Genomic DNA, 26,615 nt, shown 5'->3' with positions numbered 1-26,615 from the left:
AAGATACCCATAGAGATGAAATTGAAAGAGATGGATAAGCCTAGATTTGAGAACAATCAAAGGACATGTCTATGAACCCAAAATCAACCGATAACCTACTAGAAACGCCAAGAACTCCGAGTCGAAAATACTTTACCAGTCATGGGCCAGCCATAACTTCTTGCTTAAGGCCCAGCTCAAACATTGAGATTCCTGAGTCGTGACAACCAGGGGTCCCGGCCCTCTTTATTGCCAACTCATCTCTTCTCTAGCACAACTTGCTCGCCTAAAGACTGTTCTAAGCAAGACTTTGTGCATCATCCCATTTAACTGAACAGTCAGCCAGGTCGATGGAAGGCGGGCGCCTCTCTTGCACTTCTTCTTTCTGGTTTCGGCTGAGTTCAGGAAACGTGATCAGAGTGGCTCTTCCTACTCTGGCTGCTTGACTTGCTTGCATAACGATATCCTCTTCTTGCTCCTTGAGTCCAGACACTGTGATAAGAGAGGCTCTTCCTACTCTGGTCACTCGTTCTGCTTGCACAACGATGTCTAGACTCTCTGAGTCCGATTCCGAGCCCGTTGAGAAATCTTCTGTTGAAGGGTCAACAACAAGCGCAACTTGGGACCGAACAGCTTGATGTGGATCATCGTGGAGAATGTGAACAGACCGGCGTGGCCCAGGATTCCAGGTCACTATCTCTATGTCCAGCTTCTCCTCAGGTTTGGGATCATTAGAAATAGACCGCCTAATTGTGTGCGAGGCGAGGGGTACTTGGCGTTCGGGTTGAAAGGGGGTGTTCCAGTAAGACTCAATTTGAGACTCGTCGAGCCGGGTAATCCTTCCACGTCGGTCTTCAGGACAGGGCGATGGTTGCGGTGCTCTGTACTTACCTTCATTGGTGGGTCTCGTAAGATCAACGGTATACCAAACATCAAAGTCTCTCTCATGCTTTGGTTCGGTTCTGGGAACTGGAGGTTCAGGGGAAGGCTTACCGGAGAAAAAGCGCCAAGCCTGCCTCAAGGCTGAGACTCGGCGTGGATGGGATTTTTCGATCTCATACTGAGCATTTTCTCGAGCCTGTGGAACGAGACTGCCGCTACCACCAGACGTATTGAGTAGTGTTTCCATTGGCCTTCTTGGATCAGGGCAGGGTGTTGTTGCCTTGGTTTGTTCTTCTTGTCGTCGTCCAGCGACGATGGAAGCCTGGTTCTTCACAGAAGGAGACATTTTGATGAAGAGACTGAAACAGGGAAAGATGAATGATAGAGCCATGATGGGCAAACGGTGAAAAGATGTTTCTCTTTATTAGGATGAGGTACGTCTCCTGGACTGGCATAGAACAAACTGTTCAAGATGAGTTGTTCAGCAGGATACGTGCGTGAGATCCTATTGTATTTGTACTGCATGCAGGCTTGTTCGCTGCCATGATAGATGGACAAAGGGGTGTGTGCATGACTTTGTCTAGAGATTCTGATATGATAGTCTGGTCGCTCTTTGGAGTCATGGAACAAGAAAATGCTCAAAGGCTTTGTTCGGATTCTCATCACTTTTGTAACATTTTTAACTACCAAGTAACTCCATGAACACTTGTTCCATATATCAGAAGGCTTAGTATAAGTAATTTCAAACACCCGTAGGGATGTCTTTCAGCTTTCGAAACACCTTCACTGCAAATTCCCCTAACTAATTAAACAGTTGACGGAGAATACAAATCCCAAACCACCAAAGGCGTACGTACATATTCGCGCCTCTTTACGTTAAACAGCACCTTGTCTACTTCTGCTCTCGCCACACTTGGCCCAACATGTGTAAATATCACGTCCGCAACTACACGTCTTGTCGACACAACAAGCTCATTCGGAAGGAGAGCTGTTGGCAGGATCAGATGGAAGGTTGCTTTTCATGCTTCGCTCTATCTTCCTGGCTGTACCCCAGCGGCACCCATTGCAAAGTCACAATCCACACCACCATGACTGGATCTTGCCATGAATGTTACGAGCATCAGAGGAACAGCACTCGCCGAAACTACGGCAACTTTGTCACACAGCCAACTTATGATGGAAGCTCTCAGGGAGCGGGACAGACGCAGGCGTCTGATTACTCGTGTGGAGGTTTGAACGAACGTCCGGTGAGAACCCCTGACAGAACTTACCAACCTGATGGCTATCAAGTGGAGGCTCAGATGAGCTATCCTTCTCCGCAACAGGGAGAAACCCAATCTTCGCAGATTCCTTCCTACGGGTACGCCAGACAACTTCATCGTGCTCGCTTTGTTGCCCGGCCTTCCAGATTGCAGGTAAGTCATGGAAGAGATGGAATTGAACTGACAAATCTCCAGGCTCCTTCTGATCGTCAAAATGACAACAGAAGTGTCAACAACTTTTCGGATCCTAGCCCCTACGAGTTGGAGGTTTCTCTCAGCAACAAGGAAAGCTTCCGCGTGAACAGCAGAAATCTGACGGCAACACCAAACGTTCCCATCAACAACAGTGACAATGCTCCTTCAGTGGGCGAGCATCAAGAGGGTACTCGGGACAACACTGGCAACAATCGTTCGGAACGTCCTCACCGCCAGTCCCGTCGCGGAAACATGGAAATAATGGATCGTCTTCCTCGCCCTGCGCCAGGCCCTAGAGATGGCGAGCGTCCTCCAGTCAATGACAGAGTTGCAGCGTTGCGAGGGGGACGACGTGCCAGGTCGTCCAAGTCTACCAGGCCGACTAGTTCACCAGTTGACCGCTCTATGACGATTTCACCACTCACTGAGAGTGACCTGAGTGCACCATTTGTTCGGGTCCCCGAGTACGATGAATACCCCGAATACCCTCCGTTCATCTAGTTCGTGAGGTTAGGGTGGGTAGAATGGGAAGAATGTTGGGCGTTTTGGGACTTGGTTGGCGTATGGACTGCGGTATTCTTTCATTTAAATAAAGTCCGATAGGGTAGAATTTTTGATGAGTTTTTTGCGTCTCTTTGTTGAGTTTTCAAATGGTGAATAAAATGTGTAAAGTTAGTTAGTTGTACAGAATACAAGTATCAACAACTAAGATCGGACGTCTCAATGAATGTATAATGCGATCTCTCATGTTCAAATGGTCAACATATTATATATTAATGCAAATAAGCTATTACATCTTGAGGAACCCAAATAGCTGAACGATTGATTTCATGTCTTGAATGCTGGATCCAATTTTCCCGAGGTGAGTTATCAGATCTACCTACCCATAAAAAAGACGGTAACGCGAGGTTATAAGCCAAAACCTTTAATGCAAGCGAGTATACGATCGCTACAAGGATTTAGCATTCATAGACCATCAAGCCTGATAACATTGGCCAATAGAGAGTCCCAATTCTCGGGTCCTGTGATCATGAGTTTATACAGGGACTGAACAATCATAAACTCGCTACAAAAGTTCTTGGGGCTTGTTTGTGTCATCTCATACTGCGGTAAATAGCGTCAAAAATAGGACTGTCGACAAGGGATGGAAGGGGAAAAAACAATCCGCTTCAGAACGGCTGATGTCACGGGTTGGTCCTTGGTAACCAAAATGCATACGTATCCTTTGCAGACCAGAAATACGGGTGCCTTGAGAATGGGGTTCACCACTCGAGGCATCCAAATATGTCCCCGGTCTGGGATAGGCTGCTCGATAAAATAAGCTCCCATTGGCCCATGGTAGGGACAATTCAAAGTTGACGATAATACTCCGTATAAAGTAGGACTATAGTAGTCTTGGGATGTACAAAAAGTCCTAATGGAATGGGCAAATGAATGCAGGGGCAGGCTAAAATGTCGCGCTTGCGTGGAGACGTACGTAGGATATGGTTATTTTGGACAAAAGTGTATGTTTGATTGCGTACGCGCGCATCTGTTCAGTTGAAACTATGTAGATGACAAAATTCCTAAGCTTGGCAGCGGTCTAGATGGCAATACGATAGCTTCATACGAAAGCCCCCTCTACAAAAAGGAACCTTTGCATATTTCCACAAATCATATACTATCTAGCATGCCAAGACTTGCAGTGTATACTATGTACTATGTAAACGGGTGATAAATTGATGCAAGTTCCAATAGCCGGCGGCAATGATGACTCTTCTGATCGAGGGAATGCTTCTCAAGAGCAGTGTTTGGTTGTGGCGGACACTGACCGATGGATCTAGCACAACGGCCTCAGTTTGGGACGCCGCATGCTTCAGGACAAGACCTTTGTAGGGTTAGCAGTGCGATGAGATGCGAATGCAATGTAACTGTTGAGTGATGGGGGTCCACGGTCTAGGACCCGAAAGGGAAATCGCCGGCCATTGAGTCAACGGTGACATGACAATCGTTTCGACCAACCCCTGCACTGAGAAGCAGCCCTATGCGTGGAGCAAATGCGAGGACGAGCCTGGTCGATTGGCCGTGGGTCGGCGCTATGGAGACGGGGAGAAGGCGTTGGTGGTGCAGTATGGATGGACACGGGAACAGGAACCAGACCAGTCAAGGAGAATTCTTTTGAGACTGAAAGCTTTGGTCTGGTGTTCATTCCCTATCCGAGGACAAGGACAAGCGAGGATGCTTGATAGCTGGGCACGGTATGAGTCGTCGTGTCCACTTTCATGGAAGGATCTCTATTTGTGACGATCATGCCTTGATTTAGTCGAGTCTGTTTATCTGCTACTCAAAGGGTCTGGAGACATACTGCATACATCCATGGACTATCTAATTAATGTCTTGGTTGTTGGCGAGTTCCCCTCTCAATCAAGCACAACCTCAAGTTCCATTCCTAACATGATGGATCAAAACAATTCGAGATCTTCTTCATGCAAGTCAAAAATTCCAACAATTCAATGCAGTCAAGAGGGTTGCAAAGAGGCAGCGCAACGCCATTGCAGGCACAGCCGTCAAAGAGGGCTGAGGTGGAGGGTCAAAATGCAACGCATCAATTCAAGTACAGTGTGCATTTTATGTGCAACACCATCAGTCTCAATTGTTGCAGAGCGGGAGCGAATTAAGCAGTACCCAATGGCCAGTTTATGCTACTCAATGTCAATGGGTGAGGGATGACCACACGAGGATCATACGGAACAGAAGCAGAACACTGAACAGGACCAGGCCAAACCGCAGCATCCGTCACTGTATTGCTGACGGTTTAACCAAGTCACGGACCATCAGAAAGATGCAAGTTGTGACGGTGGGGCGTCGATCCCTGCAGACTCTCCGCAAGGCGTTTTCAATAGGTTTACTGTGTTGATTGTGCCATCTGCGAAACCAGCTACATCCCGACGTCATCCGCGTTTCGGCGATACAATCAACAACACCATTTTCTCTTTCCCCCTTGACGTCTCGGTCTATGATCGTGACAGCCAGCATGAGAATCAGTCGTGTCTAAAACAGGAGGGTTGTATCATTTGGCAAGTACGCAAAGGGCCACGACAGTCAGTACGCAATGGTTATGTTTCTGGCCCCCAAAACGTTCAACTTGTTCTTGGCTTTGAGATGAGATCAATGAGAAGTCTGGAAATTGTTCTGCCTCACAAAAACTTGGGAAGAACTGTAACCGTCAATCATTTTAATGAACCGAACCACAAAGGTTCTGGTACTTGGGTGCGAGTGGAAGGAAAGTGTCGGTAATGGCGGAGTTTGTGGGGATACGGGTGTGTTGTTTGTCATAGTCGAGGTACCCGAGGCCTTAAGCCCAAAGTCAAGTCCATTGCGGCTCTGCTTAGGAATGAGAGGGAGTTCTGGTGAGAAACGAGTGAATTGGGGGGGGAATTGGTGATCAACGAGAGTTTTACACTTCTTAACTCTGTTAGCGATATTAGTACTTGCTAGCATTCAACCTATTAAATTCGACCTCGAGCAGGGGATACTCCTCCTCCGCACAGACTACGCCTCAGCCCGCCCATTCTGCTCTAAACCCTTTTTGTCAGCCCTAAGCCTATTTAAGAAGGGCTTCCAGGCAGCAGTCCGGATGGGCTGAGGTTTACCCCCAGTTGGTTTCTAAGCATAACCTCGTCCAGAGACGCTGGCCGAACCTATCTTCCTTTTCACCTCCTTCTCAAATCTGACTCTCATCTTTTACTCTCTCTTGCTTCTTTATCCTGAGGCCGCCACCAAGCTACAACTTACCTACAGTCCCTGGGATTTCACACGCCCTGATCCAGGAATTGTACACCCTGTGTCTATCGGTCCTCATATTATACCCATTTCCGCCCCGTCCGTTCTGTCCGGGCTTCTTTCCCTCCAATTCTGCCCGCCTTTTCCCTTACAACGCAACGAAACGAAACGAAACGCGGCATACACTTTCTAGGGCCTGCATTTCAAATCGATACTTGTCTTTTGTTGCCATCTCTGAACATATCCAGTTCTCTTGAGTCGATTTACCGCCTGAGGAACATATAATCAGTCCGAGTCGCGCGTTACTCTTTCCCTGTCGTTTTACGCCACTTCCACCGCATTGGCTCGCCGACAGTAAAGCTGATCAATCTCGGCCACATATCCCATCTCCGACCTGGTATGGTTAATATTTTATCTCATCTTTACATCTGGTCCTTCGTCCCTTGACAATCGACTATATCTTGTTTTCGCATTTCACTGGTATCACTTTCAATCGTTCGTATTGGCCAACCACCCGGCAACCCAATTCGGCCTTGATCAACGTCCAGGCCTTTCTTTCCCCCTGGGTGTGGGAATTAGGAATATCGACTGTGACTCACCTCTCCGTCCTTCACTGCCAAGCACCTGCTTGTATTCAAAGGTCAAGCTCTTGAACTAACGGGACTCCCCGATTTAGCTTCAGGACACCTCTGGCCATCAGTCGACTGTCCTTGACCTCATACCCTCCTTGCATCTAAGCCATGTCCTTCTCCCACCCTCGTCGAAGGACTCCGGTGACTCGCCCGGACTGCGACACCGAGAATGCCTTGTCTCTTAAGAACAGCTCTACCCTCCGTAAGGGTGCAACTTTTCACTCTCCTACATCACCATCTTTGACTTCGGACATCACATTTGTCCCTCCTACCCTGCCCCGAGCTCAGTCCCATTTGGATGATGTCGTCGATGCCAACCGTCGACGTGTGGCCTTGACTCTGAACGACATCGACGAGGCTCTTGCCAAGAACCAAGAGCTCTCTCGGTCATCCGGGTCAAAGCCCAAGACTCTTCGCGACACCAGTCTTCCCATCCCTCGCGGCTTCCTCGAAGGACCTATCGTCGATCCCAAGATGACAAAAGAAGAAGAAAGGCGTACACTGCGCCCCAGAGGTCGCTCTTCGCGGGCTCCTGAAGACCATTCCGATAGCGGTTTGGGTACATCAGTGGCTTCCACAAACGAGAAGCGGGGCGCAGTGACTGCATCAAAGGAGGCAAAGGTGCAAACACGATGCCTCACAAGGTCTGCTGCTGCAACTGCGGGGAAACTCCCTTCACTGGGACCAAGAGCTATTAACCGCATTCACGAGCACACTTTGCGCCCTTTGTTGGCCAAGCCAACCCTCAAGGAGTTTGAGCCTATTGTGCTTGACATTCCCAGGAGAATTCGATCCAAGGAAATCATTTGCTTGCGAGATCTTGAGAAAACCTTGATCTTCATGGCACCGGTAAGTCAGCTTCTGACTAATAATGGCGTTTGGGAAAATACTTATCGGACTCTGTGTTTAAAGGAGAAAGCCAAATCAGCAACCTTGTACCTGGATTTCTGCCTTACATCCGTCCGATGCATTCAAGCGACAGTCGAATATCTTAGCGACCGCGAACAAATTCGACCCGCAGACCGGCCTTACACTAACGGTTACTTCCTCGACCTGAAGGATCAGATTTTAGAATACGGAAAACAACTTGCCGCCAAGGCCAACGGCGACGAAATGGATATCGACGCGTATGTACCCAGCTTCGTTCCCTTGGATTATCCAACTAACTTGCCACAAAGATCTGATGAGATCAGGCTCATCGGTGGCCTTTCTGAGAACGGTCGTCCTGCTGAGCTCGTTCGTGTTGCCAAGGACGGCACGTATATTTCCCTGGACACTGGCAAGCCTGTTGAGGCAGACGACGACGCGCCAATGAAAGTGAAGCGTTCTCTCAGCCAGCAACTGGAAGATGAGGAGGAGATCCAGCGATCTATGGCTCGCCGCAAGAAGAACGCTTCTCCCGAAGAACTAGCCCCCAAGAAGTGCCGTGAGCCTGGCTGCAACAAGGAGTTCAAGAGACCTTGCGATCTTACAAAACACGAGAAGACACACTCTCGCCCTTGGAAATGCCCCGTCACAACTTGCAAGTACCACACCTATGGCTGGCCAACTGAGAAGGAGATGGATCGTCACCACAACGACAAGCACTCTGATGCCCCCGCCATGTATGAGTGTTCGTTCAAGCCGTGCCCCTACAAGTCAAAGCGTGAATCAAACTGCAAACAGCACATGGAGAAGGCTCACGGCTGGACCTATGTACGAACCAAGACCAACGGCAAGAAGCTGCCGTCGATCGCTGGTAGCGTTCAGCAGCAAACACCCCCTCTGGGCAACATGTCGACACCATCTTCCATCGACTACAACAGTGTCCCCACGCCTCCACAAAACGACGTGACACAATTCATGGGCAACGACTTTCCTCTTTACCCTAACGACTCTGACTGGATGTCGGTTAACAATATCCCCTCTGAGGCAATGCATATGGATCTGACTCTTGATTCGACTTCGCCTGCTTCTGCTAGCTCCTACGAGCAGTATGCACCATATCAAAACGGTTCAGCTTTTATCCTTGACAACGAGGATCTTTACGCTGCTCCTATGCAACTTCCGGCTCAGTTCCCCTCGCCTGAGGAAGTTGCCATGTATGGTAACCCCAAGATGATGCAACAGCAGCTCCCCATGTTCCAGCAAGTTCCTCAGCAGATTCCTCAGCAGATTCCTGTCCAGGCCGTTCCCTCTCAATTCTCGCCAACTGGTCAGGAAACTGCCATGCTCTTCACCCCCAACTCACTGAGAGATGTTGACGAGGGGTTTGATGACTCTTTTGGTGCAGATGGAATGGACTTTCCACTCTTCCCTAGCGGCAATGGTATGGTCAAGACCAATGACTATCAGCCGCTCTTTGGCGAGATTCCCAGTGCCAATATGGGCTTCTCCCAAAACTCTCAGGACCCTTTCCAAATGGACTGGTCTACTGTTGATTTCTCGCAAAACTTTGACTAGGAAGTCGATGGCTTGCCGACATATCACCACAACGAGTAAAAGGGGACTTACTCAAATTGTATAATGTTCCCTAAATATTTACCAAACAAACTTTGGTTTGATGAGACACGAAGCTTCTATTTATAGGCCACCCAGTGCGGGATAGGGTCTTTTTCATGTATTGCAGACGTTTGCTTACTCATTGGAGATTACTTTCTCCATGAGAACCACGAGGAGGAATAGGCCTTTTATGGCTGTTGGTTTTATTTTTTTTCTTCCATGCAGAAGACTTATTAGCCCTCAGATTGGGTATCTGGAAGCGCAACATTGTTCATTGTTCATTATCCCACCACAACTTCAGAGCGCAGTTCGATTCAGCAAGACATGGTTTTTATTTAGCTAGTATAGAGTTCGCCTCTCCCTCGTATTATGGAAAATAAATACGCCCACATCATATACAAATTCTTCCCATAAGTGTCATGATTAAATGCTGTGCTTTGATTTTTCTGAAGATGCCAAACTGATGGTCTAGGCTGGAATGCATCTTACATTGCCAATAGATTACAACTCTTTTGAGCTTTAACTTGCAAAGCTTTTGCACACACTTTAAGGATAAGTAACCATGTAGTCGTGATTTCCACTGTAGTACGCAGGCATTACTTCTTCATGTGCTATCTAGGAACAAGAAGTCTGAACACTCATACGTCAAGTGTCAAACGGTACAGGGTAGCATTCCATCAAAGTGGACCCATGATATTTCGCTTCCTGGTGAATAACCGAAACTGCCCCAGGCAACTCTCGCAACCGCGTCCCTCTACCTACAACGCGCAAGATGTGCGGAATTCATGCTTCCATCAGCACAAGCCCCGACCAGACTATCTCGTCTGAGCTGGAGCGATGTCTTTGCAACAGAGGACCAGATCACACTGGTACTGTGAAGACACAGCTTGACAACAGCCACAGCGAATTGCTTCTCACATTCACGTCGACTGTCTTGTCGCTGCGGGGAGATCACGTAGCAAGACAGCCGTTCGTTGACCCTGTCACAGGATCTGTTCTCTGCTGGAATGGAGAGGCATGGGCTCTCCGAGGGGAGCCTGTACAGGGCAATGATGGCGAGGCTATTCTAGCTCTACTGGCGGAAATCAGCAAGGGCTCAGGAGATGTTATGGATGTTCTACGAGACATCGAAGGACCGTTCGCATTCATCTATCTGGACAAACCTGCCAAGCGTCTTTACTACGGGCGCGATCGCCTAGGTCGTCGGTCCTTGCTTGTCAAAGATGGATTTCCCTTCTCTCTATCAAGCATTGCTGAGATGCCAGTCGACGGATGGGCTGAAGTTGAAGCTGATGGATGCTATACTCTGGATCTGAGTGCTGATGTTTCTGCCGGACTTGTGCCAGAGCGACATGATTGGACTGCAGATACCTCTTTGGTGAGTTTTGCGTGAGTATTGCCCCGAAAAACCTGCTACTTACGTTGTCAGGTGTCGAGTATTGGCGTGTTTAACGACAAGATTCCGCAACAAAGTTTTGCACTGGAGCCAAACTCTACATCCGTGCAGGAGCTACATTCTCGCCTGGTCGAGTCCCTCCGGCTACGAGTTTTGGACGTCCCACTACCCCCAAACGCTACAGCGACGGATGCACGAGTCGCTGTGCTTTTCTCAGGCGGCCTTGACTGCACCGTGCTCGCGCGATTGTGCCATGACATGATCCAGTCAGATCAGTGTATTGACTTGATCAATGTGGCGTTTGAGAACCCCAGAATAGCAGGGCAATTTCCCGATCTGTCACGAGAGGAGCTCTATGAAAAGTGCCCGGATCGAATGACAGGGAGAAATGCGTTTGCAGAGCTCAGCCACGTTTGCCCCGGCAGAACATGGCGGTTCGTGACTGTAGGTGAACAGGGGACAGCACTGGGATTAAGCACTGACTCGTCACAGGTAAACGTGCCTTATGCCGAAAATCTGGAGCACCGACCTGAGGTTATTCGGCTAATTCATCCCCACAACACAGAGATGGACTTGTCGATCGCCTGTGCCCTGTACTTTGCTGCGAGAGGGCGAGGGCTAGGCGAGACGAGTACAGAAGTGACACCGCAGCCTTATAGTACAACAGCACGAGTGTTGCTGTCCGGCCTAGGAGCTGATGAATTGTTTGGCGGCTACGGTCGACATGGTGTAGCTTACACACAGCGTGGTTATGCTGGAGTTGTAAAGGAGTTGAAGCTCGACGTGAGCCGGCTCGGAAAGAGGAACCTCGGCCGAGACGACCGGGCCATGTCACACTGGGGTCGAGAAGTAAGGTTTCCGTACCTTGATGAGCGGTTCGTCAAATGGGCAATTGAGGCTCCGGTATGGGAGAAGTGTGATTTTGAGAATGCAGGTGGTGAAGGTATGCTGGATGCAGAGAAGAGGGTATTGAGACTTGTTGCGCAGTCTTTGGGGATGAGTTCTGTTTCACGAGAGAAGAAGCGAGCTGTAAGTGATGGTTTAGTGTGGTGATTGATTACTGATTGCTAACGAGCTGTGATAGATACAATTTGGTGCGAGAACGGCCAAGATGGAGAGTGGAAAGACGAAAGGAACAACACTGCTTTCATGATATGCATCCAACATGATGTTTTCATGATACGCATTCATGATGGATGCTATAGTCTGCGATAGTCAAGTGACTAAGCGGACTGGGTGCGGACGGACCTTCAACTCTGCTATGATGATTCTTCAGATACTTCCGAGGCATGAAACATGAGACCTGAAGCGAACATTGATTCGAATGTTGAGCGTTTGCGGGTGATAATTTGTTATCTACTGCTAACCCTTCGTTCTGATTTGTTCATGGCGTGGATCATGTCAATGAAGTCGTAAAGGCAAGTCTGAGCTTGAGTTGATGGTGGTCGTTGTAAGGATAATTTAGATGATGGCATTGATTGATAGATGAATGACATAAATGGCATGTAGAAGCTATGACAATTGAACTGGTTGACCCACCTTGAAGAATAAACGAACGATTCAAGGGAAAGAAATGATGCAGATACGAGACGATACCCCTGCTTGTTGCATGTGGTAGCATCGATTGAAGGGACGGGAGGTTTGAGAGGCCTGCGATGCAGCCGAATTATCCGCGCCGAGCATGCCATGTCGTAAAGACTGACTATCGCAATTGAAACAAGCGCAGATCCAATCAAAAATCGCATCATAATGACATTTCTTTCTTTGTGTAAGGCTCTTACGGCAGGGCGGCAAGCATAGCTCAGCGCCAAGAGAGGAATTCAATCATTCCGTTACCGTTCAAAGACGGTGAAAACTACCAAATATAGAAGGGGATTACGGACCTATGAATTCCCACTGTTTTGCATGGCATGGGCGGCTGGAAGTTCTATGGACTGTGGCCGGTGACCAACTGAAAGCAGTGGTTCTTGGTGCGACGAACCCCTGTATATCCGTAGGGTAGGGTCGAATCGAGCCGATACGATGATAACCATGGAAGAGTTTGGGCGGTTCAGGCACAGCACTTTAGCCCTCCTCCCCTGTAAACAACCCCTGATCCTTGGTACTTTCAGGTGTCTTTCAGGTCGGGTTGCCTCCTCCATCGGCGCGCTTCCGAATGGAGTCGAGGGGCGAGAGTTTCAAACGTCAGTCTGGCGCGCGCCAAAAAAGTGTATCCGTCCGAGCCTGGAAGAATGTAAGGGAGGATTTCTACCTTTTCTTTATTAGTTCAATTGTTCCGCATTCACTTTTCTCAATGACTTCGTTTTTTTGTATTATTCTCTCTTTTTTCTAACCAATTGATATTGTTATTCTGTCTTTTCTTCTTTTACTATTGTTCTTGCTATTTCCATTCTTTATTTCCTTCCACTGTCTTTAACAACAATACAATCAGTACGAATCGAGAACCTACGAAAGAATATATTATCTCTCTTTCTCTTCCCAATATCAACATCAAATTCCGTCCTTACTCTCAGATTATTATATACCGGTTTCTTAATGCTTGGAAACTTTATCGGGGTCAGGGACCAGGATTCCTATTCAAACTCAACATTCCTATCTCCCACGTCTGCGACGGGTTACAGCAGCTTCTCTACCAACAATCAATATCAACAAGAAAACGACGACAATATGCGCAAAGGAACACGCCCTCCTCCGCTGAACCTCAGCATCGTCCCGAGGCCGCGGTCTCTCCCGCGACTCTCGACGACCCCTCAGCCCATCGCCAGGGAGGCCACTCCTCTACTGACGCCCCTCCCGGAAGAGGTTGATGAACCGTCCGGACCTGTCCTTCGGGCTGTCAGGATCGCGGTGGATTTCATGCAGATTGTTTCATGTCTGCTCGTCATTCTGATGCTGGCCGTCTTTCTTGTTTCATATACCGGAGCTGTCAACTCCTGTCATGGGTATGTTTCCATCCGGTCCACCTATCCTTGTGTATACAATCGCATTGTATATCTTGAGGCTCAAACAAGCGAAACCCGGCTAACTTTTTAATCTTGTAGACTCAAAGCATTCGCTCTCATCGCGGCTCTCGCTTGCGACGTTGGCCTTGGCATGTGGTCCATCGTCAACCATGATAAGCCATGGTCCAGTTCCGCTGTCCTACTAAGGACATTCACAGCGTCATTGCTTATCGGCAGTCTGGTCTCCTTCCTTGCAGTGGACGGAGTCTTCCCAGAAGATTACACATACTGGGGTCTGCCTCTATCACAAGCCGGTGCGCCGGTGCTAAGTCTTATCTCTGCCATTCTGTAAGTTCAGCCGTGTCTTGGCTCTTATCCCTGCCATGTACTAACCATATTTCTAGGGGATGGGATCTTGTTCACATTGTGCTGTCTCAGCAAACAACAGAGTGTTGGGCTCGATTGGGCTCCTGGTGGCAACGACAAAAGATCCGAAGACGATTCATGTCCAGCAGGGGACATAGACGAGGACGAAGTGGACCCTGGTGGTTCAACTCTCGGCAGTCGGCCTTGGAGAAGCGAGGCTGGAGCTGTGTCTCATCATGAGTTATGACTTTTTCCTATTGTTAAGAAGGAGGAGAGTGAAGTTTACTTGAAAATATAATATGGAGCATGGGATTCGGGATAATTGTACCCGGTCTCACTCATCCATGCATGCAGATCCCATGATTGTTGGGATAGGAGCATATGGCAGGGTATAGAGTGTGAAGTGGATGTAATAACTACCTGGTGCTTGTCCTTATCATTGGTATGATATAGACTGGAAAAGGAACACCAATTGAGTGGCACAAACCACAGCTTATGAATACATTATCTCGTTCAATCTATATTGTCTTGGTGATATCAGGAATACAAGCTGTTGATTTGAAATATCAAGCTGAAGTGATGATGCCTGAGTTGGTTAGGTATAGGGTATGATGTTTGGTATAAGCATCACCTTTTCGACAATCGAAAGAACAATATTTTAGATTGTCTCATAATAAATACTGAGTTGGAGAGTTGGAGAGAGCTTTGTCCGTGCAGTAGTAAGAACATGCATGGTCTATCCGTACAGTAACGACTATCCATTATGCCAAGACCATCTGTCTTTTCTTTTGTTATTGTGCCGTGTCTCAACCATTATCATCGCCAAGCCAATGACATGACTCAATACTGTGCACCAACAAGTGGGTTGCTGAACAGAATTGTACGCCTAATGGTAAGTTCTGTTATTGAAGAGGATCCTAAACTATCGTTTTTAGACGACATTGCCTGGTCTCGGGGTATCAGAAAAACTTGGCCGATGGGAGTATAAGAGACGAAATTAGTGGGTCACTTTATGTTCCTTAGACTATGGCTCTTAGACTACTTATTTTTATTATCTAAGACTTGGGAGGTCAGTTTTTCTGCTACCCATTAGCCTGGGACTGATGCTAAAGAGTGGGAATAAATGTCAACATGATTAGTTTGTTATTAATTCCGCTGTGGATGCTGTTTACTAAGATAGTTGGTCGGTTCTCGGCACAGGTCGTGTAGAGAGTCAGGAGACTCATTTCGGAGTCCTGACTAACACCAGCCAGCTTTCAACAAGAGTCAAGACCTGAGAGATATTCCACTATAACTGCTCGCCAAGCTTGTCGGTGAACATGTCTCTAGTACCATATGAACAAGTGATAGTCAGTAGCGCTGAAGAAGGTGAACAAAGCTTTGGGGTCACTTAAACAAGACTTGGTTGATGATCAAGGATGGTCCATGCTGATAGAGACTAGAACAAGCCAAGTCCTAACTCAGAAACAATAGCCCCTTGTATACTCTGTACGTAGAACTCTATGCATGGCTAGCAAAGAACAGCATGGCGAAGCCATCACCGTCACCACCAAAAGACGATGAACCGTGCGTAAGCCGCTATTATTGAGGGTTTACCAGAGCCTGAAACCTGCAAGCAAGAGAGAATAATAAAAATGAAATATTCCCCGCAGCGGCAGAAAGGACTGCGTCTGGACTTTGGAGTTTTCTTCGATGCTCCACTACTCAGCCGTGCCTGAACGGTACCTACGCCACCGCATCGTTCAGGGGAGGGTTTACTACTAACTAGTACCATACGGGTCATCATTTCGTGATGCATTTGTCGTGAGTATCTGAGGAACAATGTTGGGTAGCAACTGATAAGAAAGATCTACACTGAAGGAGCGTCTACTAGCAGGCGGGATGGGATAAGAAACATGTCACTCATCTCATTAACAGATCGCGTTAACAAGAGAGAATGTCGATCTGCCGAGACTCGAAACCTAGAAGATCCCCACCTCCACAGAGAGGGACACTCGATTGAGTCCCCCTGGTCAAGTATTATCCCGTGCCATGATTAGAGCTGTATCCGTATGTAACAAGTAGATGACATCTCTCCACGTACCACCAACTTTAAAAATAACCATACAAACTATCCGTAAATGTCGACTTTCTATTACAGTTTCAATTTAGTACCTTGAAGACATTTCTTCAAGGACGTTCCCTGAAAGAAGCAAGACTCAACTGAAGTCGTGCAGCTATTTTCTCAGGCCTGAAACAACTTTCTTTTTCAGCCGGTAATTAAACTAAACTCGACGCCTCAAAAACACTAAAGTTCAAGCCGTCAACTTAACCTCTTTTGGGTTAAAGCTGCGAATTGATTTGCTGGATCGATCAGTGCGGCCCGAGACAATGGAACATTTATCCTGGTCTTGCTGAAGAGAGGAGAGAGTGAACTCCTTTTTGTTAGATGGGAAACTCCAAGACTCTTACTCCGTCTATATCCGAGGAGGGGCAGATACATTCTACTAGAAAGGGATCAGATGTCAACATAATGAGATTTGTTTGTAAATGGAGTGAAATGTCTGTAGAATTTCAATGGCCTCATTATATGTCACAGCAAATGCTTCATACTTAATCGTCCCTGCACTTTCAAGATGACTTCTTCAACGAATAGCACAACAAAACAAAACAAAACCAAACCATGCGACTGGCATAACACCAAGACCAGAGACAAAAAAAAAAAAAGGTCCAGGTAACGATCCAGAGCCCAAATGACAACCCAGGCCATCAGTCTGTGCTACCCAAAGTTGACCCCCCAGACCATCCTCATCCTGGTTAGTAGCTCGTAGACGATGCCTGCTTCTCTGCGAGTCGACTACATCCAGACTCTTCTGTCCCGTCGTGCTTGGACCTCTCATCACCACCACCGTTGGACCTTGCACCGAAGGCTATCGGTTCACTAACATGGTGGTAATTTTGGGGAATGCCTCGTGCTCAGTCAGGGCAGAACGGTAGTACTACTTCGGTTGGAGGGAAAGATAAAAATACTTTGGGCTTCAGAGACAAGAGAAGAAATATTGGCTATATAAGAGGACTGAGTGGCCCGTATCATCAACACTTTCTCATCAGCATCATCTTTTCATTCTTTCAACTCACTCACTTCAATTCACTTCACAGCCTTCACGGCACATCTTGACATTCTTTTACAACTTACAAGCTACAAAGCTCACCATCGTTTATCACACAAACAGCAAACATGTACTTCTCCAACATCCTCGTCACTCTGGCCTCGATGGCCACCATGGCTTCTGCCATTCCCGCCCCTGATGCCCTCCTCGACACCACCTCGAGCATCTCCCCCGCCGATTTCACCATCAACCTCGACAAGACCGGCGCCGCTCTCGAGACCCGCACCAGCTTCTCCTGCCCCGGTGCCATGTCCTACTGCCCTTGGACCAAGGCCTGCTCTTGCCCCGTCGGACAGTCCTGGGACGCCCGATCCAAGCGATGCGCCGGCACCAAGACCACCGGCTGCTACGCCAAGCCCAAGGCCAGTGCCTACGTCAGCGCCGGTGTTGATGTCAAGCTCGGCACTTACTGTGCCGCTTCCCCCTACAAGATCGTCAAGTACGATACTCGCCACTCTTACTGCCAGGCCAGCCTCAAGAACACCGTCTTCCTTGCCCCTCTGGCCGTTGGTGCCGAGATTGACCTCTATGGCGGTGCTGCCATCGATGTCAAGGCCAAGGCCAGTGTCAGCCTCCGAGCCGTCTGCTCTGGTCTTGCTGGTCTCTACCTCGAGAGCTCCGTCGATGCTGTCGCCCTCTTCAACACCGACAAGTACGGATACTCTGTCCGCCCTGGTAGCGTCACTGGTGGTCTCTCTTTCGCCATCACCGACTCTATCAAGTCTCTGACCTGCCGCCTCGGTCTCGGAAACTGCGCTGTCTACGACTGTGTCTCTTACTGCTCCAAGGGCTGCAAGAACTACATTGACGTCCGCGGCAACGTCGGTGGCTACGTCAGCGGCCTTGCTGGCTTCTGCGTTGTCAAGGACTCCGTTCTCTTCGTCAACAAGGTTGGTGCTTGCGCTACCCTCAAGATCGAGGGACTCCTCCGCATTGTTGGCAGCATTCACGCCAGCATCAAGGGTCTCTTCAAGTGCAACTGCTAAGCGGTTAGCAACGATCTACAAATGATGTACAAGAGTGGTTGACTGAACTGATCCGGGTAATAATGGCTTAATTTTTAATGGTGGGAGGAATGTTTGAACATATACTTAGTCTTGGTTCGGATTACCGGATGACCTGATGCCCTCATGCCTGTTGGCTCCTGTCCTGATATCTTTTTTAAATTAATTGAATAATCTCATATGATAAAATTGCAGACTTACCTATGCCGTGATGCTTTTGTATGCTAGTGATGAGCCACAAACAAGGGTGAGATAGTAATTTGATCAAGTTTATTCTGGCCTTTTTCTACCCTGGGTTCAGCTCCTTCCATAACTCCTCGGTATGCATTGCTTGCTACCAGACCTCTAACCAACCGAAAAGTAACGTCCTAAGAAAAAACACGCCATTAAACACCTGTAACTTTTCCCATTAAGCGCCCACAGGCTCCATAATTTGACGCCCAGCCCTGTCTACCAAAAAATGACTGAACGATTCTTCATCGTTGTCGTCCATGAGAATTGACCTGTCTTCTGTCTCGGGCAGGAGTTTAGAGTAAAGTCCCTCCCCAGCTTTTGCCCAAGTGGGTGGCAGGACATTCACGTTGTCCTCTTCGGGGGCACTTGTAATGACCTCAATGACACGAGTACGTTTTAGAATCTTCTTTGTTGTCCTTTGCCTATGCTTCGCCGTCTTGTTGAAAAGCACATGGCCGTGTCGAGGCTTTTCATCGTGTTTTGATGTTTTGATAGATCGAGAAGTGTTCAATAATTGACTCTCCCATTCGGGCGAGTCAAACATTGGTAGGTCAGGATGTCGCTTTGAGACAGAAATAAGAACGTCAGCCAGGAGATTGGGTTTCAGCTGATCGCAGAACGACAAAACGTTGAGCATATCTGTCCTCGACATGGCATCAAAGTACTCAGCTCGCTATCATGGTATTAGCTGTGACGTTCCATTGGATTTCCATGGCATGATACTTACTGAATGGCGTGGAGCTTGACCAGCACCGAAACCTACCAGATAAGGCTTTGCAGGAACAACCCCTCTAGGGAGGGCCAACAGTCGCTTTTGACGAAGACGATCAATTTCCTGTTGCCGTTGCTCACTGACCCTACCTCTCATTTTGATTGCTTGCTCTCGGCCTGCAGTACAAGATACACATGTGAAGTTCGAGGGAATTGTGGTCCCATCGCCGATGATAGGCGAGTGGCAATTCTGATGCCAATGTTTGAGACAACTGATGCAAGTAACCAAAGGACTGGCTTGGCTTGGGCCGTTGCACTTGGAACAACGAGCTTCCTGTTCTGTGGATTGAATTTGAATGCCTGATTGTTGAGATGGCGAGGGAGCCTTCCAGGAGAACGGAATCGTGCTTTTGGTAAAGTCGACCGTGATGGATGATTCATCTCGCTTTCGTTTCATGCCGCTGCTGAATAAGTCCACTGTTATCGATTGGCCTTGCTTTGTTGGTGTAGGTATTGATAGAGTGTCATTCAAATTTGCGTTATTTACACCTCCGGAGCCCTGATTGTTTGGCAATTGAGAATTGTCATTGAGGCGTTTCAAAATGGCCGAGCTCTCAGATGAGAACTGAGGCGTGTACGAGGGCTGTTTCGGCGTTGGTGGCGATAGAGGATCAACGTTTATGACAGTGTCGTATGCCGTTATAGAAACTCCTTCCATAAGATCTAAATCATGCACGCGAATTTCATCTGAGAGTTGATCCATCATTGTTGATTTTTCGTGCTGCCAAAAAGTCTTAGGGTTATTAGTGGCCGTATATGAGTGAGATGTAGGACGGCGATGTTGGTCTTCCAAAATTGTGAGGACGGTTGAGAAAAGTTCTCTACTAAAGTGAATTGGTACGTATAATAAAGAGTTCTTGAGGGCTCACGTGCCAAAATTGGCTATCGTTGAGGATTGAATCAGGAGATTCCAGTTAATTTACATGGCTCAAAGTGAGATGTTCTGCTAGATTCAGCGACACGTGGTCACGTGGGTGTCATTCAACCCTTTTCTAAGTGCGGCAGGTACTACCCGAGGTGTCATTCACTTACTGCCCGCCTGCCTATCATTTTCAGTGCATACCTACCTCCTAAGGTAACAATAGAAACACTCCTATTAATTGAATATATTGATGTATTCTCTTTATACTTACCTATATTCTTGTATTCTTACTTCATAATCAGACAGTGACTCCATTACTAATCTATCCAATAACTCCCTTTTCTCTCAATACGTCAACTTCAGCTTCACTCAACCCAAGATGCTCCTGTAGCACCTCATTCGTGTGTTGTCCCAGCATAGGCGGTGCGCTACGAATCGTAGGAGGCGTTTCTGAAAACTTGACAGGCGTGTTGACCATTTTTAAAGGCCCGCACTCGTCATGTTCCATCTCGATGACCATGTTGCGGGCTTTTGTATGTTCATGGTTGAGCGTTCCTTGGACGTCGTTAATGGCAGCATAAGGCAATCCCTTGCCCTCAAAAATTTCGAGCCATTCCTGAGTTGTCTTGAGTTTCGTCATGGCCTCAATCTTGGCCTCTAGATCGTTACGGTTTGTGACTCTGTCGGCATTGGTCTTGTAGCGCACGTCGTCCTTCCACTGGGGCTGACCTAGGCCATCACAGAGAACACCGAAAAGACGATCGTTGCCTCCACCAAAGAGAATACCTCCATCCTTGGTCTCAAATGATTTGTATGGTACAATGGAAGCTGTGGGAGTCAGTACTAACAACTTCTCGTCCTGAACACTAGCTCGACTTACGATGAGCTGTGCCCCAGCGCCCTGAATCCTTCTTTCCACTAACCAAGCAGCTGCTGGCAATGTTTGCCAATGTCGCTGTTTGACAATCACTTAATGCGACATCGATATGTTGGCCCTTTCCAGATTTGGCCCTACCAAGAAGAGCAGCCATAACGCTATTGCTGGTGTAGAGACCAGTCGTCAAGTCTGTTACCGCAACACCAACCTTTACTGGAGGCCCATCTCTTTCGCCAGTGATGTGCATAAGGCCAAATTCGGCTTCCACCATAACGTCGTAGCCTGCTCGGTTTGAGTACGGCCCTGTCTGCCCATAGCCAGTGATGGAGGCGTATATTAGACCCGGGTTGATCTTACGGAGAGTCTCATAGTCCATGGAATACTTCTTTAGTGTTCCAGGGAGGTAATTCTCGACCAAGACGTCACATTTTGCCGCAAGCTTGTGAAGAACTTGGACACCTTCTTCGTGCTGGAAGGATAGGCCAAGTGACTTTTTGTTTCGGTTTGCCTACGAATGATATAAGATGAGTGGTTTTGAATTTTGAGCCCATGACATACCCCTAGAAAGTATGCCGACTCTCCGGGCCCTTTGGCTGATGACCCTTCTTTGTATTTGGCATACGGAGGTCCCCATGCTCTGGTATCGTCGCCCCGAGTAGGGTGCTCAATTTTGATCACCTCAGCTCTGTATGTTGGCCATGTCAAAACGGCCCAAGTACGTAATCTGACATGGAAAGACTTACCCAAGATCACCCAAAATTTGAGTACAATATGGCTGTGAGGGTCAGCAGCTGTTCATAGCGTGGATTTTTAGGGGGAGAAGCTCACTCCTGCTAAAACTCTGGTCATGTCCAGCACGCGAATGCCCTCGAGTGGAAGTCCGGTTCCTACGGCACTGGAATATCGACGTAGGCTGCGTGCATAACCATTGATGAGCGTAGGCTTGGACCTTAAAGTCCGGGTAGCAAATGATAAACTCATCCTCGGCAGATAGGATTGATAGTAGGATAGAGGCTGAGTTTTGATGGGAATATGAACAATTGAGTAATTCACTTATAATGATATGTATATACAGATGAATAAATATAATGTACACCGATTATCGGAACCGGATGGTTAGTTACGGAGCTGATCTGAAGCTTTAAAGAGCTGCGGGGATCTTCACCTCGGCTTTTGTGGGCGACGGATGACCCAATCATCACGGCCTCGGTGCCGAGTGTCGAGTTGCCATTTCTAGAACTGTTCGGCTCCGAATGTTGGAGTAGCAATTAATCCCCCAGATGTGGTTAAACTTTATTGATTTGTTAGTTAGATGCCATGTATGGTATGGTGTTTTCGGCCATGTTGATGTTTTGCCGTGTAAACACCTGTAAGCTACCTATTTTCAAACCAAGTTTGTATTTTGACCATTTCAGGGAGTTGGATTCTTGCTAACAAAGGAGAGAAAGTAAAGGAGAAGCATCATAATTACTCGTGCTAAGTATGTGATTTTGATAGAGGTGTCTTGTCTTTAATTATCATCAGACTCGTGATACCCACAAGCCGCGTAGTATCACTTGTGATATTTCATTTCCCGAGAGCTGAGCCTGTGAGGTTGCGCCAGTGTCATGCGTCGCATTCTGACCGCAGCATATGTCGATCATTTTTAATAAAAGTCGATTGACGAAGCTTCCTTCAGCCACAATTGTTTTCGTTGCCAGTGCTACCCTGACCAAACCTAGATTGAAGCTTTATAACAAAGGCCAGAATAACAGACTAGGCTGTTATTTGATTCCCAAGACTTGGTCAACTTTAGTAGTAATTATAGAGTTCTTCGGCTCGTCATGATTTCGTCTATTCGTCGTTAGCTGAACAAAACCACGCATCCTATGCAATGCCGTTGATATCATCCATGTCTCATATTCGGCTCGATTATAGGCTCAAAATAACCACAGCCACCACTGGCTCGTATCAGTGCTTGGGGGTGTTACTCCCCTGCTCTTGATCGGGACAACGGGAATAGGGTTTCTTCGCTCTCGTCTCTCTATCTCATGTCTTGGCTGCACTCTAGAACCTGGAAAAGACTTTGATCCCTGTTCACGCTCGTGTCACGCTTCCTCTTGGCGATCTATTTTCCAACCAAATCAACTTACCGTATGATTGATCCATGTATATATCAGACAAAGAGTATATTAGAAAGAGCATACACTTTGCTTGCAAGATAGACTTGAAGAGTCTAGAATGAAAGGCTAATCGTATCAAACGCGGTATTTGAGCCAGAATTAAGCTCGTTTGCCGATAATTCTCGTTCTTTTAGACCCTGAAATCGCATCCCTGGCCTTGGCTCCCATTTATAGAACCAACGCCTCAAGCGTGCGAGCCGTTGTGTGCCCATCCATATCGCCGATCAGCCCGAAAATTAAGCTCAAGTTTACAGAAAGAGAAAAGTAACCCGGCACAACTTTCTTACGTGGCATTGGCGGCGCATACTGGCCGTTTCCCCGTTGCTAGGATGATCCCATCTACGTTAGACTATGGCTTGCGTCTTTGCTTTTGTAGTAGTGGTGGTGGTGGTTCCCCGGCATAAACCAACGCTTGGAATGTCTCGAAAAACTTATTATGGCAACATCTGCTGTCATTAAAGTAAACATATAGCATGTCACTGTCTATCTCGTCTGTCGTTCATCGCCTTCAGTCTCTCGTTTATCTTAATCCTTCCGCTCGTTATCCCTTCCGTTATCATCACCATCATCATCATCATGCCTATTTTCAGCTACCTCTGCTCGTGGGTGAAGCCACGCCAGAGTCGTAGTGATGAAACATCAACTTCCTTCTCCTTTGGCAAGAAGAAAAGAATCAAGTCAGGCCTCAGCAAAACAGACGACCCAGATCACCAAAGGTCAACCATGATTCGTAAATCATTGCAAAGTCGGGCATCCTCTAGAACGACCGCCCGACCCGAAGATAACAACAACTACGAAACTGAGGAAGAAGACAGCAGCACAAGTCTAAGGACAGACTGGAAGGCTTATGAAGCTGATATTCAACGAAACAAGTCGACCCTAATGAGAAGCCATCCTGGAGTTGACCGCACCAGGATACAGACTCGCGCAGGCTCTTCATCATCTCGACCTCTACCACAGTCTTTTGGGTCCAGCTCTACGAACCCCTACTCTCCTACTTCACCAACAATGTCAGACTCGATGTCAAGTCCAGTTTCACCTGGGTTTGGAAGAGTTTTCTGATAGCTCTAAATACAGAGCATGAAGAATGAAGTATGAGCAGCCCAAACTACCAAGACATACATACCAACGAATTGATTTGACACGACTGAATTGAACACCCACGAAGGAAATGCATATATCAAAGGTCTGATGGCGTTAGAGACACAAAAATCGGTTTTATCATGTAAGGCGTATTTGTATTGTAATTGGAGCCTTGATTTTTGTAAATACCGTTTCAACTATAATACCATAAAATCAACACTTTTGGAGTGATTAGCCTCCAATCTCGTTTGTGACCTTGACAAACTTCTCCCACTGTCTCCAGGCCTCACCGCTCTTAAGAGCCCAGCGAGCTCTTCGCACACCCTCCTTCCAGCGCAAGCCACCAGGGCCACGCTCGGTGATGACCTTGCCATCGTCGCCCTCGCCCATGCTGCTGGTATCAGCCTCGCAGATACCAGATGTGACAAGGAGAGCAGCGGTGTTGAGAAGGACAAACTCGAGGATGGGATCATTGTCAGGCAGCTCGTTGTGAAGGATTCGGGACAAAATCTCTGCATTCTCAGAAGGCTCCTTGCCAGAAGAGACTGTGCTGAGAGGATGAGTGCTCAGACCAAAATCGCTGGGGTGGACGGTGAAGTGTTCGACCTCGAGCTTTCCAGAGCTGGTCTCATTGACTTTCCAGCAGAGGGTGTTCCCAGCACAGCTGACCTCGTCGAGATCCTCTTCGCCACAGATGATGAGAGCTTTCTTGAAACCGGCCATGCACAGCGCCTCAGCAAAGGCGGGGCCAAGATCTCTTCTGCCTACACCAATGACACGAGCCTCGAGAACGTCTTCAACAGGATTGGCCAAGGGGCCCAGGTTGTTGAAGACCGTTCTCCAAGGGAGCTGCTTACGGATAGGCGCAACGTATCGCATGCCGGTGTGGAACACAGGAGCGAACAGGAAGGTGTAGTTGGTCTCCGAGTACGCCTTGACCAAAGTGTCTGGGCGGACAGCGCTGATGATAGGAGGCTGAGGCTTCATGCAGGCGACAAGGTCGGCGCTACCAGACTTTGAAGTGCTGGCTTTATTGCCATGCTTTGAGACCATGAGCAGAGCTGAGGCCAGGATGGATGAGGTGGTGCTGATGTTGAAGGTATCATGGCCGTCACCTCCTGTACCAACAATGTCACACTACGATGGGTTAGTCAAATATTGGATAAGAAAATAAGCTTGGCTGACTGAAACACTCACCAGTCCACCTCTGTAAGCTCCTTCTTTTCTTCCTCTTCGTTCAATGACTTCTTTGAGCTCCTCTACAGGAATGGGTGCAGCTGCTTCCCGCATGACACGGGCACACTCAGCGAGGACATCTGCTCTGAAATCAAGCTTTGTGAAATGCAAAGCCATGAGAAGAGAAGCTGTTTGAGCTTCGGTGACCTGGTTTGTGAAGAAGTGAGAGATGGCCTCGGCAATCTCGTGAGGAGAGACTGCGGATTCGGTAGGCCAGAGCTTGGTGAGAAGAGGTTTGATATTGACAGGTGGAAGGGCATTTTGCCCACTGTCTTGGGATTGAGATGCCATCTTGCTGTACTTTGTTGTTTAGATATGGCAGAACAGAGAATAATTGGATGAGAGTACAGTTGAAAGAGGAATTGCTTGGATCCGTCTCGTCCTTGTTCAACTTTTGAATGTTTGCTCTATTGACTCAAATACGTTGAATGAGTGAGTGAGTCGACAGAGTACGTACTGCGGAGTGCTCCATTAGAGCTGCATGATTGGCCGACTTCGGACAATGCAAACTCTAGCGTTTAAAGTTGGACAAAGAAAGGTAGACAGAAATAAAGAAGCATTTCATGATGTACAGACAACAACAATAAGAGTTATGGGGGCTCGAGTATTTATGTCATTTGTCACTGGCTGGCTGAAGCTGAAGACATTGTTGTCAGCCAATTCTTGACTGTAATCCAATAATCATACATACAAACATCATTCAGCAATGATCTAGAAAAGCTACCACAAAGAAATGACGTCGAAAGAGGAGCTTTGCTGAAATTGCTAACGCCTTGGCACTAAAAAGAGTATCCGCTGTGGCTGGAACAATAGGAACAACTTCAGGGTCCTACCTAGGTAGGCTAGAAGGGGGCTATTTGCTCTACCTTGGGACATCGAGAACAGAGAAAGATTGAATTAGTCAGCTAATTCATGTCATTCAATAAGTTCAAGAAATGGCATTTGTAAGTTCACAGTTAAGATATCACGTGATGGTTGTCACCAGCATATAGCAACTTTAACTATCTACTAAGGTAGGTATGTAGGTAGGTACCTAGATAGACAGATATACTTCACGATGACTGGTTGTTTATTTGTGGATGAACTTTGTGTTGAAGGAAGAAGAAGAAGAAGAAGCGGAAGCTAGCTGCACAGCAGCGCTTTTGTGTGTGTCGTTGCCTAGGTACTTCAACTCTATAATTGTGACTCTTACCTACAGAGTAAGGGGCGAAGTCGGTATTAGGCTTTATAAATCAATGCACAGCCCCCAATCAACGACAGACTTGGTACTTTTAATCATGTAGAATAATCACCTAGGCAAAAGTACTCATTGTATATGGTTTTGTACGCTTCTCATGCCT

General features: G+C 47.6%; 10 protein-coding genes across 10 annotated transcripts; 6 read left to right on the top strand and 4 right to left on the bottom strand.

The window, feature by feature from the left end:
* Positions 1 to 277: 277 nt before the first annotated feature.
* FPOAC1_000630 (uncharacterized protein) lies at positions 278 to 1,252 on the bottom strand (the record flags this gene model as incomplete). The annotated part of the gene is made up of 1 exon (XM_044845242.1): positions 278 to 1,252. One exon carries the CDS (start codon positions 1,250 to 1,252, stop codon positions 278 to 280), a length of 975 nt encoding a protein of 324 aa, XP_044711158.1.
* A 697-nt stretch (positions 1,253 to 1,949) lies between these two features.
* Positions 1,950 to 2,819, top strand: FPOAC1_000629 (uncharacterized protein; the record flags this gene model as incomplete). Its single annotated transcript, XM_044845241.1, has 1 exon — positions 1,950 to 2,819. One exon carries the CDS (start codon positions 1,950 to 1,952, stop codon positions 2,817 to 2,819), a length of 870 nt encoding a protein of 289 aa, XP_044711157.1.
* Positions 2,820 to 6,820: 4,001 nt separating this feature from the next.
* ACE1 (copper-binding transcription factor) lies at positions 6,821 to 9,154 on the top strand (the record flags this gene model as incomplete). The annotated part of the gene is made up of 2 exons (XM_044845240.1): positions 6,821 to 7,839; positions 7,891 to 9,154. 2 exons carry the CDS (start codon positions 6,821 to 6,823, stop codon positions 9,152 to 9,154), a joined length of 2,283 nt encoding a protein of 760 aa, XP_044711156.1.
* An 811-nt stretch (positions 9,155 to 9,965) lies between these two features.
* Positions 9,966 to 11,742, top strand: FPOAC1_000627 (uncharacterized protein; the record flags this gene model as incomplete). Its single annotated transcript, XM_044845239.1, has 4 exons — positions 9,966 to 10,571; positions 10,623 to 11,033; positions 11,082 to 11,618; positions 11,674 to 11,742. 4 exons carry the CDS (start codon positions 9,966 to 9,968, stop codon positions 11,740 to 11,742), a joined length of 1,623 nt encoding a protein of 540 aa, XP_044711155.1.
* Positions 11,743 to 13,256: 1,514 nt separating this feature from the next.
* On the top strand, positions 13,257 to 14,137 carry FPOAC1_000626 (uncharacterized protein; the record flags this gene model as incomplete). The annotated part of the gene is made up of 3 exons (XM_044845238.1): positions 13,257 to 13,531; positions 13,631 to 13,879; positions 13,936 to 14,137. The coding sequence occupies 3 exons, from the start codon at positions 13,257 to 13,259 to the stop codon at positions 14,135 to 14,137; spliced, it is 726 nt and encodes a 241-aa protein (XP_044711154.1).
* A 2,977-nt stretch (positions 14,138 to 17,114) lies between these two features.
* On the top strand, positions 17,115 to 18,032 carry FPOAC1_000625 (uncharacterized protein; the record flags this gene model as incomplete). The annotated part of the gene is made up of 1 exon (XM_044845237.1): positions 17,115 to 18,032. The coding sequence occupies one exon, from the start codon at positions 17,115 to 17,117 to the stop codon at positions 18,030 to 18,032; it is 918 nt and encodes a 305-aa protein (XP_044711153.1).
* A 427-nt stretch (positions 18,033 to 18,459) lies between these two features.
* Positions 18,460 to 19,152, bottom strand: FPOAC1_000624 (uncharacterized protein; the record flags this gene model as incomplete). The annotated part of the gene is made up of 2 exons (XM_044845236.1): positions 18,460 to 18,957; positions 19,012 to 19,152. 2 exons carry the CDS (start codon positions 19,150 to 19,152, stop codon positions 18,460 to 18,462), a joined length of 639 nt encoding a protein of 212 aa, XP_044711152.1.
* A 1,087-nt stretch (positions 19,153 to 20,239) lies between these two features.
* Positions 20,240 to 21,775, bottom strand: FPOAC1_000623 (uncharacterized protein; the record flags this gene model as incomplete). The annotated part of the gene is made up of 5 exons (XM_044845235.1): positions 20,240 to 20,745; positions 20,798 to 21,302; positions 21,353 to 21,479; positions 21,538 to 21,569; positions 21,623 to 21,775. 5 exons carry the CDS (start codon positions 21,773 to 21,775, stop codon positions 20,240 to 20,242), a joined length of 1,323 nt encoding a protein of 440 aa, XP_044711151.1.
* Positions 21,776 to 23,532: 1,757 nt separating this feature from the next.
* On the top strand, positions 23,533 to 24,040 carry FPOAC1_000622 (uncharacterized protein; the record flags this gene model as incomplete). The annotated part of the gene is made up of 2 exons (XM_044845234.1): positions 23,533 to 23,966; positions 24,034 to 24,040. 2 exons carry the CDS (start codon positions 23,533 to 23,535, stop codon positions 24,038 to 24,040), a joined length of 441 nt encoding a protein of 146 aa, XP_044711150.1.
* Positions 24,041 to 24,270: 230 nt separating this feature from the next.
* FPOAC1_000621 (uncharacterized protein) lies at positions 24,271 to 25,566 on the bottom strand (the record flags this gene model as incomplete). Its single annotated transcript, XM_044845233.1, has 2 exons — positions 24,271 to 25,176; positions 25,225 to 25,566. The coding sequence occupies 2 exons, from the start codon at positions 25,564 to 25,566 to the stop codon at positions 24,271 to 24,273; spliced, it is 1,248 nt and encodes a 415-aa protein (XP_044711149.1).
* Positions 25,567 to 26,615: the final 1,049 nt, after the last annotated feature.

This window comes from Fusarium poae, chromosome 1 (genome assembly GCF_019609905.1).
Source record: "Fusarium poae strain DAOMC 252244 chromosome 1, whole genome shotgun sequence".
NCBI lineage: Eukaryota > Fungi > Ascomycota > Sordariomycetes > Hypocreales > Nectriaceae > Fusarium > Fusarium poae.
This window is presented reverse-complemented; position numbering and strand designations above follow the sequence as displayed.